Source organism: Panthera leo, chromosome F3, assembly GCF_018350215.1.
Source record: "Panthera leo isolate Ple1 chromosome F3, P.leo_Ple1_pat1.1, whole genome shotgun sequence".
NCBI lineage: Eukaryota > Metazoa > Chordata > Mammalia > Carnivora > Felidae > Panthera > Panthera leo.
Window position 1 is genome coordinate 68,462,521 of NC_056696.1, and position 12,200 is coordinate 68,474,720.

Genomic DNA, 12,200 nt, shown 5'->3' on the forward strand with positions numbered 1-12,200 from the left:
GGAGGGAGCACTCCCTCGAGGGAGCATCTTCCAGGGGGAGCACTCCCCCGGAGGGAGCATCTCTCCAGAGGGAGCACCCCTCAGAGGGAGCACTCCTCCCGAGGGAGCATCTCTCCAGAGGGAGCACTCCCCCCGAGGGAGCATCTCTCCAGAGGGAGCACTCCCCCAGGGAGCACTCCTCTAGAGGGAGCATTCCTCCCAAGGGAGCATCTCTCCAGAGGGAGCATCTCTCCAGAGGGAGCACTCCTCCCGAGGGAGCATCTCTCCAGAGGGAGCATTTCTCCCAAGGGAGCATCTCTCCAGAGGGAGCACCCCTCAGAGAGAGCATTCCTCCCAAGGGAGCATCTCTCCAGAGGGAGCATCTCTCCAGAGGGAGCACTCTGCCCTCCTGTGCTCCTTCGTGCCAGGGCGGGCCTCCACGTCTGCGGGTAACATGCGTGGGCTGCTGCTTTCCCAAACTTCAGTTGTGCGCCCCACTGGCCCCCCAGGTGGAGGATGAGGACACAGCCCCTCGCCCGCCACACCCCCTCCTGCGCAGCCTTCTGCACGTCCGGCCAGCACTCCCCGGGCTCTTCATAGCTGGGCCTTCAGCGGAGGATGGCGGCTCCTTTCCTGCAGATCTTTTTCTTTCTCCTGGGCAACTGCCACGTTAGTCCATTTGCCCCGCTCCTTATGTGTGTTTATCACTAAGTCAGCTCCACATTCTGGCAGCCGTCCAGCTTCCCAGGACGTTCGGGCACGTTCGATTTTCCATCGATTTTAACTTCCTGGGCAGCGTCTTGGAGAGATGTCTCCCAGAGCCTCTGGCCTGCTCTAGCCGGGGCGGGTGGCCCTCCAGGCCTGGCGCTCGGCCGCGTCCAAGGACCACCCGCCACCGGCCCCCTGGGCCTCCCTCCTGGAGGGTCTCGCTTCCTCGGTCCGGGGGTTCCTCCTTTCTTCGGGTGACACGCAGCTTCCTGTGGCCTCCGGTGAGAGGTGCAGAGGAGACAGATGTTGGAGGCTCTTGCACATCTGAAAATGTCCTCCCTCCACCTTCTGACTTAACTGACACCCTGGCTGCTTCGGAAATAATTTCCCTTTGGAATTTTGAAGCCTTGATTTCATGGACTGCTGGCTCCCAGGGTTGCTGTCAGAGTCCAAAGTTACTCTGATTTCTGATCCGTCACATTTGACCTCTCCCTCCTCTCTCCCTCCCTCCCTCTCTCTCTCCCTCCCTCCCTCCTCTCTCCCTCCCTCCCTCCTCTCTCCCTCCTTCCCTCTCTCTCCCTCCCTCCCTCCCTCCCTCTCTCTCTGCCTCCTTCTCTCTCCCTCTCCCTCCCTCCCTCCCTCCCTCCCTCTCTCTTCTTCTCTCTGCCTCCCTCTCTCTCTTAACTCTGGAAGCTCCATAGCCTCTCTCCTTTCCCCTGGTTTTATCAAATTCCACAATAATGCCCCTGAATGTGAGTCTTTTCGTGTACTGTGCTGGGGACAGGGGGCCCTTGATCTAGAAACTTATGTTCTTTGATTCTGGAAAAAAATTATTTTAATTTCCTCAATGATGACTTCTCTCCTCCTTCTCTTTTTTTTCCCAGTTCTTTTTCTGAAACTATTCTTACCTGAATTGGTAGACAGACTCCGTGATTTTCTCGTATTTTCATCTCTGTCTTTTCCTGCCTTTTGGGAGACCCCTCCATTGACCCCCAGCCCTTCCAGAAAGACCCCCTTGTGTGGCACTGACCCGTGTCTCCTGGGGCCAGAGCCTGGCTCCCTCACCTTGATTATAGGGTTTTCCCCACGAGCTCTTCTCCGCCACGGTCTGTATGTGGTCGAGAGTCCTGCTTCTCTGTCAACTGATTCGGTCTGTGTCTTTCATGTTCACAACTGTCCTTAGATTTCTGGGGACCCCGGTCGTCTGCCTGCGTGGAGGATCTACGGAGGGCAACAGTGTGTGCATTTAAGTTGCAACCGGCTGTTACGTGGCCCCTGTATCTGTCACCCGTTTCATAGTAGGAGGAAGGGAAAACCATAGCACACCCTGACGGTAAACTGATAACTATAATAACTGTCCTTAAAAAAAAAGACACCTTTTCCTCCCTAGCCTTTAGAGCAAAACACGGCTCTGAAAAATTCTCTGTTGCAAACACTGGCAAGACATGACTATGCAGGCTGGTGACAGGCGTAAGCCACTGTAAGATGGTGAGTGGGTTTGGAGACGGCTTGGTCCCCACACCCACCGCCCTCAGGCCCCACCCACGGCCTCCCGCCTGCTGAGCCGCGTGGGGCAGTGGGACGTCCTTGTGCCCCCCCGCCCCTGGAGGGAACAGCACTCCAGTCTGGCAGGCGGTGTGTGAATGGCGTCCTCAAGACCTGCTTCCCTCTGCAGCACACACGGCCAGCTCCCATGCGACCGTATTTGTGAATGAAGAAGAAACCCACAAGAACATAAAGAGAGGGTAGAGACAAAACAGTAAGTCAGACATCAAGGTGACAAAAAGACAGCTACCTGTTGCTAATACTGAGTCCCAACCTGGACTCTAATTTCTTTCTCTCGTAACCACTCGTGTGCGGGTAGAAAGGCCCGGGTCCCGAGGCCGCCGAGCAGCCAGCAACACTAGTTGAAGCATCGGATTTGCAGAGAGGCGGGCTGTGAAGACCCAGGGGCCAGTAACACACTCGGGAGACAGGCTACAAATCCAGTCCAGAACCGCGGTTGGCGGTGGAGGCTCTCCGCTGCTCCTCCCCGGCCACCTGCACACTTTCCAGTGGGTCTCGTGTCCGGGGCTTGCTGTCTTTCCTCAGGCTTGCGGGCGGCTGCTGGAACAGTCCTCCTTGGACACCAGTGTCTTGTGTCCCTTCTGTGTCCAAGAACTCGCAGCAGATGCCTTCCTGTGTCAATTACGTCTGCAGCCCAAACTTCAAGACTCTCACAAAGGTCTCCTTGCTCCCCTGCTGTCCTAGTCCCTGCCTCTGTCGTGCTGTGGATAGTTTCTCAGGGTGACGACACCTGTCCCCCCCCCACCCCCGACAGTGGCCATTGCCCACACTGAGTGCCCGCGTCCTGGGACGAGCCCTGGGCTGCTGGTGCTCCTGGTCACTGGCCCCCCTGTCAGCAGATAGGGAAACGGGGTCACAGAGGTTAAGTCGCTTGCCCACAGCACAGAGCCTCTTGATGTGGAGGTGGGGCTTGAAGCCAGGTGAGCCAAGCCCAAGGCCGCCGGCTCACCTCCTCTCCACCCTGCGCCCCAACCTTGCCGTCAAGTCTCAGACCTGACCCGAGACTTCTTCAGGACGGACTGGTGACCCCAGGACAGGCTCTGAGAGCCGGGGTCTGCCTCCATGGCTCCCCCGAGAGCAGCATGCAGGAGTGGAAGGGACAGAGGGGACGCGAGGGGGAGCCTGACTGGGGGTGGGGTGGCACCTGGGGCGGGGGAATATCTTCACCTGCCCCGCCTCCCCAGGTGCACCTGCTGCGCCCCGGCCGAGCCCCGGCTTTCATAAGGGCGCTCCCTCCGCCTGAACCCCTCTCCTCCCGGCCTGCCTGGGGGCTCCGTCCTCTGACTAACCTGCCGGTGTTGGGGTCAAGGTCACTGCCCTTTCCCTCCTGTCACTCAAGCGCCCTGTCTACCCAGTTCTGTGAAAGTCCTCACCGGCCCGTCCCCTGAGCCGAGAGCCCTGACGGCAGGCCGTGTCCCGCTCGCTCGTCTTTGTGTTTCCGTACTTGTCCGTACTTGTCCGTACTTTTCACGGAGCCAGCACACAGGGGCTGTGGTGTCTGGGGGTGAGAGCAGGGAGGGAGAGGGTGGGGCGCCCTCAGCACCGGGCAGGGGGGTGGTGGCCGCGTCCTTCCAGCCGGTTCCTCCCCGGGCAGGGGAGCCAAGAGCCCCGTCCAGCCCAGAAGAGAGACCGTCCCTCTGCGGGGACCCCAGTGTCCCCTGGAAACAGCCCCCGGGGCGCCCCTCCCGACAGCGGTGACGGGACGGTTCTTCAGGACCGGTCAGCCTTACGGGAGATTGCTAACTGTGTTTGGTGGGTTTGACATTCTCCCCTGCTCGGGAGCCATCATTTCGGATCAGTCACGTCCACGTCCGCTCAGGCTGTCGACTTGGAAAGGAACGTCTGAATTTCATTGTCGCGTGATTTCATCCGAAGCTATTTTACCAACACTCGAAGGGCGTCTACAGTGCACTCATGGCCAACGCGGCCTCTGGGACCAAGCTGGGGCGGGGGACAGGGTCAGGGCCGGGGCGGGGGGCGGGGGCGGGGTCCGGGCTGGCAGAGTCGTGGCACCTGCCGTCACCAGCACCGCTGGGTCCACCTCAGCAAACACCCAGTCCGTCCCCGTCCGGGTTCGCCCGCGGCCTCTGCGTCCGGGGCTGGCAGTTCCTTCCACTAAGTGCTGTCTCCCCCCCGCCCCCGCCCCCGGCAGGTACCACGACCAGCAGGATGTGACCAGTAACTTCCTGGGTGCAATGTGGCTCATCTCCATCACCTTCCTCTCCATCGGTTACGGGGACATGGTCCCACACACGTACTGTGGGAAGGGCGTCTGTCTCCTCACTGGCATCATGGTGAGTACCTGGCCCGCCCGTCGCCCTCCCCACCTGTGAACGCCGTGAGGGCGCAAGAGGGGTCCTCCGGGCAGGACGGCTGCTGGGCGCCCCCTCCCCGCACACCGCCAGGAAGGTGCTTCTCGGCTCAGTTTCCTTTTCCAACACAGTCAGAGCTCCTCGTCCCGGGCCGCCGTGGCCTCTCCACGGCCCCCCAGGTGGGCTGGGCTGGGCTGGCCTGGGTCTGGCCCCCACCCCCGTGCCCCCACCGGCACCACCCCGCGGCCACAAGCGACAGGGCCCTCGGGCCCCACAGACTCAGCGCCACGTCCGAGGGACCGTCACTGGAACTCCCAGAGCGGGGATCCGGGGCGGGCGCTGACCTGGCCACGAGAGGCCCGTGTCCTGGGTCGGTGTGCGGCCAGCTGTGGCCCAGGACCGCCGCTCAGTGACCTCTCTTCAGGAGAGGACCCCTAAGGCTCCGAGGAGAAGGCTGCAGGGAAGCCTGGGGTGGCCTCGGGGGTGTGAGCGCGCACAGGCCTGCAGTTCTAGGTGCCCGGGGCCCCCCCACAACCCCCACACGGTGGGGGGGGGGCTTCCCTCTTGGTGCTCCTCAGACTTCGTTCATCCCCGTTTGCAGCATAAAGGCCGCTAAATTCTCACCAGGGTGGGGGCCGCCCCACCCCCCCTGACCTGACCTTCTGGCACCCATCTCAGACACCAGGCCGCTGAGTTCGGGCCCCTCGGAGCAGAGGAGGGTCTAGGGTCAGGGGCCCCGAGCGGCCGCGCCTGCCTGGACACGCCGTGCCCCTGCAGCTCCTTCCCATGGAGGCCTGGCGGGGGCGCACATTAGCAAGTTGGCCCACGGCCCCTCCTGGGGGCGGGAGGGGGAGGGGCTTAGCACCTGCTGTGTGAATCCCCGGTGAGCGAGGCCTCAGAACGATCCCCTCCCGTCCGTCCCCTCCTGTCCATCGGGCGGTAGGAGTCTGTCTGGCCGAACTCCAGCTGCCATCAGAAACCAGGCGATGGCCTCCCTCCAGCACCTAGTGACACGCGGCCCGAAGGCCGAAGCCTTGGCGTCTTAGAGGCTCGGCTGGGGGGGGGGGGGGTTGGGGGGGGCGGGGCTCTGCGTGGCTGTGCCCCCGGAGCGCATCGTGGGCAGCTTCCCCCCCAGGCTCCAGGCGTGTGCTCCCCAGGACCCTGGGCCCCTGCCGGCAGCCTCCTCCTCGGGGCGGGGTCCTCGGCTCCTGGGGCGCAGGGCTGTGTCCCCGTGCAGGGAGGGGTGGTTGAAGCCGGGGCAGCAAGCGGGTGAGGGGAGCCCGTATCCCCTCCCGCATGAACAACACAGCTCAGGCCCTTCATCTTCTCTTTTGTTCAAAACGTCTCCCTCTCCGGGTGCAGGGGCGGGGTGGGGGGGCTGTATGGTCAAGGGCCGTGGCCCCCGTTAACGTCCACCGCCTCCCTCTGGGGTCAGACGAGGGAGCCCTAGTGGCCCTTTTCTAGCTGAGTCATTCTTGCTGGGGTTTCTGAGCCGCCCTCCCTCCCCTCCCCCAGCCTCCCAGCACCCCCGCCCCTCGGGTACTTCCCAAGGACAGGTAGGGCTTCCCGCCTGGTTACCATGGACACTGCGGGGGCCTGGGGGGGAGGGGGGAGGATGGGTTTGTGTGCTGCGGCTGTAAATAGTCTTAATCATTGTTTTCTCTTGGCGATCCTAGAAAGGGGGTGATTATCACCCATTAAGCCAGGTGCTCCGTGGTCTGAACGACCTGCCGTGGTTGGCACGGACCCGGCGTGTTTGAGGGGCTTCAGCCACAGAAGCAGGTCTGTCAAAGTCCAGCATCTCTCCTCCAAGAACGTCACGAGCTGGTGACAGTGCAGACAGAAAGCTGTCGGTACTTAGCCACCAGAACTGGAAATGGCAACACCCGGGAGGCGGTGCTTTGGAAGCCTCTCGGCTGCGGGGTGTGGGGTGTCGGGGGAGCCGGGGGCCCAGACCACCCCGCGGGAGCCCCATTTCGGTGCAGCCGAGCCACACGCGCCCCGTGGCCCTTCCTGAGTTTGGGACACGGAGACAAAGCTGTGGGATGTCTGCTGGGGACGCTGAGTCTCCCCCAGGGCCTCAGGAGAGATGCTCTCTGAACCTGGGGGGGGCTCAGCGGCGCATCTGCCTCCCGTCAGTTTGAGAAGACGAGCCTCGCCCTGAGACACCTTGCTTCCAAACCAACTGCCGTGCTTTTAGTTGTCGGGCGGAGTCTGCTGTAGAGACGGCGGCGTAAACCCTCCAGGCTGGACTCCCCCATTCGTCACCGTCAGCGTAACTTACGCCTCGTTTTAGTTTATGCTTCGTTAGTTAAGGACGCTTCATCCTTTCCCCCTCGGACGCTTGTTTTTCCAGATTCTGAGGTTTTGCAGCTGGAAAGTGTTTCTTGGAATCAAGGAGAGGGAGGACCGGTGAGGAGGACTCCGGACTCCTGAGGGGGGACCGGTGCGGAGGACTCCGGTCTCCGGAGGGGGGACCGGTGAGGAGGACTCCGGTCTCCGGAGGGGGGACCGGGGAGGAGGACTCCGGTCTCCTGAGGGGGGACTGGTGCGGAGGACTCTGGAGGGGGGACTGGTGAGGAGGACTCCGGTCTCCGGAGGGGGGACCGGTGAGGAGGACTCTGGTCTCCGGAGGGGGGACCGGTGAGGAGGACTCTGGAGGGGGGACTGGTGAGGAGGACTCCGGTCTCCGGAGGGGGGACCGGTGCGGAGGACTCCGGTCTCCGGAGGGGGGACCGGTGAGGAGGACTCTGGTCTCCGGAGGGGGGACCGGTGAGGAGGACTCTGGAGGGGGGACTGGTGAGGAGGACTCCGGTCTCCGGAGGGGGGACCGGTGCGGAGGACTCCGGTCTCCGGAGGGGGGACCAGTGAGGAGGACTCCGGTCTCCTGAGGGGGGACCGGTGCGGAGGACTCTGGAGGGGGGACTGGTGAGGAGGACTCCGGTCTCCGGAGGGGGGACCGGTGAGGAGGACTCTGGTCTCCGGAGGGGGGACCGGTGAGGAGGACTCCGGTCTCCGGAGGGGGGACCGGTGAGGAGGACTCCGGTCTCCGGAGGGGGGACCGGTGAGGAGGACTCTGGTCTCCGGAGGGGGGACCGGTGAGGAGGACTCTGGAGGGGGGACTGGTGAGGAGGACTCCGGTCTCCGGAGGGGGGACCGGTGAGGAGGACTCTGGTCTCCGGAGGGGGGACCGGTGAGGAGGACTCCGGTCTCCGGAGGGGGGACCGGTGAGGAGGACTCCGGTCTCCGGAGGGGGGACCGGTGAGGAGGACTCTGGTCTCCGGAGGGGGGACCGGTGAGGAGGACTCTGGTCTCCGGAGGGGGGACCGGTGAGGAGGACTCTGGAGGGGGGACTGGTGAGGAGGACTCCGGTCTCCGGAGGGGGGACCGGTGCGGAGGACTCCGGTCTCCGGAGGGGGGACCAGTGAGGAGGACTCCGGTCTCCTGAGGGGGGACCGGTGCGGAGGACTCTGGAGGGGGGACTGGTGAGGAGGACTCCGGTCTCCGGAGGGGGGACCGGTGAGGAGGACTCTGGTCTCCGGAGGGGGGACCGGTGAGGAGGACTCCGGTCTCCGGAGGGGGGACCGGTGAGGAGGACTCCGGTCTCCGGAGGGGGGACCGGTGAGGAGGACTCTGGTCTCCGGAGGGGGGACCGGTGAGGAGGACACTGGTCTCTGGGCCCAGATGTAGGGATGAGCTGGCAGTTTCACCCTCGTGGGCGGCTCCTGTGGGCCTGCTCACCGCACACCGTCCAGGTGGACCCTGCCCTCCCGCCCCTCCCTCGGGGGTAGGAGCTGGCCCAGGGAGACCCAGGAGCCTAGCCGGTGTCACCTGTGACTCTGCACTTGGCACGTCTGAAGGCGAGGTCTCAGTCATGGGTTTGCTCCCCAGGGTGACCCTGTGGAGGTCACGCCAGCAGCCACTTCGTCCTCTCCATCCCACGCCACCCTGCCCCTCCATCTCCCCACGCGGCCCCGCCCCCGGGCACCTGACCTGGAGAAGGGCTCACTGCCCCGGCGGGAACATAGGTGATCACTAGACAGCTTACTGGCAGACACGGCGTCAGGAGGGGCTCCCGTCACCAGAGAGCCAACCGACCGTTACCTCCTGACTCCAGCCTCACCTCCCTGTCCCTCCTGCTCCTCACTCGCCCCCGTCGTCGTCGTCTCTCCCTCTTCTTTCCTCTTCCCTGTCCCTTCCCTCCTTCCGCCCCCGCCCCCGCCCCCTGCCCCCCGCCAGCTGCTTCAGGATGCAGCTCCAGTGTTCCCTGTCTGGTCTCTGCTCCAGCAACCTCTCTCTCTGCACCCCTCCCCTCCCTCCCCTCCCTTCCCTCTCTGCTCCCCCTCCGCCCCCTCCTCCTCCCTCTTCCCCTCCTCCTCTCTGTCTGTCTCTCCATCTCTCTCTCACACACACTGCGCAGAGGACCAGCAGTCTGCATTTCGGCTCTCAGCCCTCCACTCTCCAGAGGTTGCTGATGTCTGACCCCATCTTCACAGGTTGTCTTTTCATGGAAATGATCAAGTGAGGCTTCATGATTAGCGACTTCCCTGATTACATCCAGATGATGGGTTTTCCAAAAGAAAAAATAAAGTTGAGAGTATTCTCTGCTTATGTACTCAGGTTAGAATTAGAGGTTAAGAACCTAGCATTCTCCAGAGAAATATCCACAAGGAAGTCTTGGCATCTTTAAGTGAAAAGAAATTGAAAATGTAATCCAATCCACCTTACTGTCTCCATGCAGAAATTTATCTTAGTTGTATAAAATAGATAGTTCCTGGGGCGCCTGGGTGGCTCAATCGGTTAAGCGGCTGACTTCGGCTCAGGTCATGATCTCACGGTCCGTGAGTTCAAGCCCCGCATCGGGCTCTGTGCTGACAGCTCGGAGCCTGGAGCCTGTTTCAGATTCTGTGTCTCCCTCTCTCTGACCCTCCCCCGTTCATGCTCTGTCTCTCTCTGTCTCAAAAATAATTAAACGTTAAAAAAAAATTAAAAAAAAAATAGATGGTTCCTTAGTTAAAACACTCTAACTTCTAACTAGAAGCCCCTGCATTTAACCAGCTAGGCTGTGGGCCATGGCGAGAGCTGGGGCCCTCTTTTCGGACCCTGTAAATCCAGGACGGTGCTTGAGTGATTGTTTTAATGAAATCCCCAAAGCGACATGATGAGTGGGGGACCCCCTCCTCAGGCATCTTCTGCCCCCAGCTCTCAGGGGCGATTTAAGCAGAGCTGACCCCGGGAGGTGAGGGAGAACGGAGCCTAGGGAGAGTCCTCTCCATCTAATGTCCATTTTTAACGCTGTGATAAGTCCCTGTGTTTGGACTGTCAGCCCAGAGTACGTTTGGAACCCCGTATAAAGGAGCAGGATTATACGCGGTCTGGTTGAAGGGAGTGGAGCACAGCTTCCCCCCAGGACAGCTTCTTTCAAGCTATTTTTTGCTTTTGGAGGCTTGGTTAAATCAATTACAGCATTAGACCAGGCTGCCCAAGTGCCCATACACATCCTTTGAAAAGTGGGCACGGTCTTCTGCAAAGTCACAGATGCCAAGAACACACAGCCATCCCTGAACAAAAGGAAGACGAGGTCAGAAAGGAGGGTTCACAGACCCAGGCCTTTCCAGTTGGTCGTGCTCGAAATGGTGGTTCCAAATGTACCGAGAAACATGAGACCATCCGATGGGGACACTGAAAAGCCAGGGAACGCACTGGTCCTTCAGCCAAAGCCTCGCACAGGCCTCGCTGCCCACGGAGGGGAGGGGCCTCGCCACGGACACCCCTCCCAGCTGCAGTACTGGGTACGTGCCTTCTAAAGCGCTCATTTCTATTTCTAACTCATCCTGTTAGACTGATGAGCCGAAAACATCAAGGATGGAGCCTTTCAGTCCTGCCACCTCTAAGTGCTAAACCGGGCTTGTGGCAAACAGTGTGGCATCTAGAGGGCCAGACTGCTCCTCTCTTCCCATGAGGCCATTGTGCGGGATAGAGCAGGGGCAGGGCTGGGGCAGGGCAGGGGCAGGGGCAGGGGCAAGGCTGAGGTAGGGCATGAGCAGGGCAGGGCTGGAACAGGGCAGGGCAGAAGGATGAGCAGAGGATAAACCTCCCTGTCCCCGAGCTGGCAGGTGGGTTGGGACAGACACTGCACAGGACTCAGATTCACCAGGAGGACAAGGGAGGGCACCAGGGTGTGCTCATTCCCCAGACTGTCACTTACGCGGCCGAGGGCTCGAGGAGGGGGCTCTGGGACCCCCCCGTCCGCCCCGCAGAGTGAGAACATTGCTCCGGGAAGGACTGAGGGCGTCTGGGGGTTCCCTTAAGCCCTGGTCGGAGCAGGAGTGTTGCTCTGTGTCCACAGCATGGGCCCGAGGAGCCTCTGGTGGGAGGGAGACAGGGCCAGTCCCGGGGCCGCGTCGCAGCCGGGGCCTCTGGGCAGAAGGACCCCAGTGCGGGCCGAGCACAGCCGTGGGGTACCGCCTGGGGCTGCGCTGTCTCTTTGTTGGATGGTTCCAGGGAAAGTCTCCAGGGCAGTGAAGCTGGTCCCCCTCTGGTGTAGGCGTGGTCTTCTCCCCTGGCCCTGGTCTGGGGCTGGCGCTGGGCGTGCGCAAGCAAGCCGGAGAGCGGGGCTGGTGTCCGCAAAGCCTTGCCGATGACCGGGGACTGTGCCCGGAGCCTCAGCCCCGCCCTGCTCCGTTAGGAACTGGCTGGTTGTGGGAAGATTCGGGCACCCGGAGGTGAGCCCTTCGGCCAAGCCAGGAGGCTGGCGGGCCCCTCCCGAGGGTGGCAGTCGGGGCCCCGGAAGGCTCCAGGTGCCCGTCCACTCCCAGGACCCCCGCAGTGGGCGCGAAGGGGGGTCCCTCCCGTCTCCTGCCTGCACTTGCCTTGTGCTCACGTGCCCTCCCCCGCCCCTTGCTGTCCCCCACAGGGTGCGGGCTGCACTGCCCTCGTGGTGGCCGTGGTGGCCCGGAAGTTGGAGCTCACCAAGGCGGAGAAGCACGTGCACAACTTCATGATGGACACTCAGCTCACCAAACGGGTAAAACAGCGCCGCCCGCGACTCGGGGGGACTCTGACCCGCGTGGCAGCGAGCCGCAGGCAAACGGTCCTGCGATGTAGGTCGGGGCACACTCTCCACAGGGGGTTGGGGGAGCCCAGAGCCCGGCCCGCGGCCTCCACACAGGGGCTCCCGTCTCCCAGCGGGTCACGGTGCGCGGTGCAGGCACGGTTGACTCTGCGGCACCCGGTGGTGTCGCCCGCGCCCTCTCCCGGCGGCGCCGAACTAACCGCTCAGCACGAGGCAGCGTTTTCGTTCAGGCTCAGATGTTTTCACAGTAGGAAGGGCAGTTGGGTCTTAAAAATGATACTGGAAATGTATCTAAATCCACTTCTAAATCCACAAAATCATTAAAGACGATCATCACAGCAGAGCCCACGTTTCTAAATGTCATCATCCAGCCCCCTTCTGGGGTTTCTGGGCAATCTCCTCACTGGCGGTTAAGGAGGAGGAAAACTGGAGGCGGGAATGGGGAGAGGGGTCGGCCGCAGAAGGCCTGCCAGATCGTCAGGCAAGGGGAGGGCCCCGTGGGAGGGACAAGATGGGTCCTTCCCGGACAACCGCCACACAAGCAAGGTGGGAGCCGTTTC

At 62.2% G+C, this 12,200-nt stretch overlaps 1 protein-coding gene across 1 annotated transcript in view; it reads left to right on the forward strand.

Moving 5' to 3' along the window:
• Window positions 1-12,200, forward strand: part of KCNN3 (potassium calcium-activated channel subfamily N member 3) — a 121,991-nt gene that overhangs the window by 92,791 nt on the left and 17,000 nt on the right. The window contains 2 exon segments of the mRNA XM_042924810.1: window positions 4,406-4,547; window positions 11,482-11,592. Of these exon segments, the coding sequence (XP_042780744.1) occupies window positions 4,406-4,547; window positions 11,482-11,592 (253 nt within the window).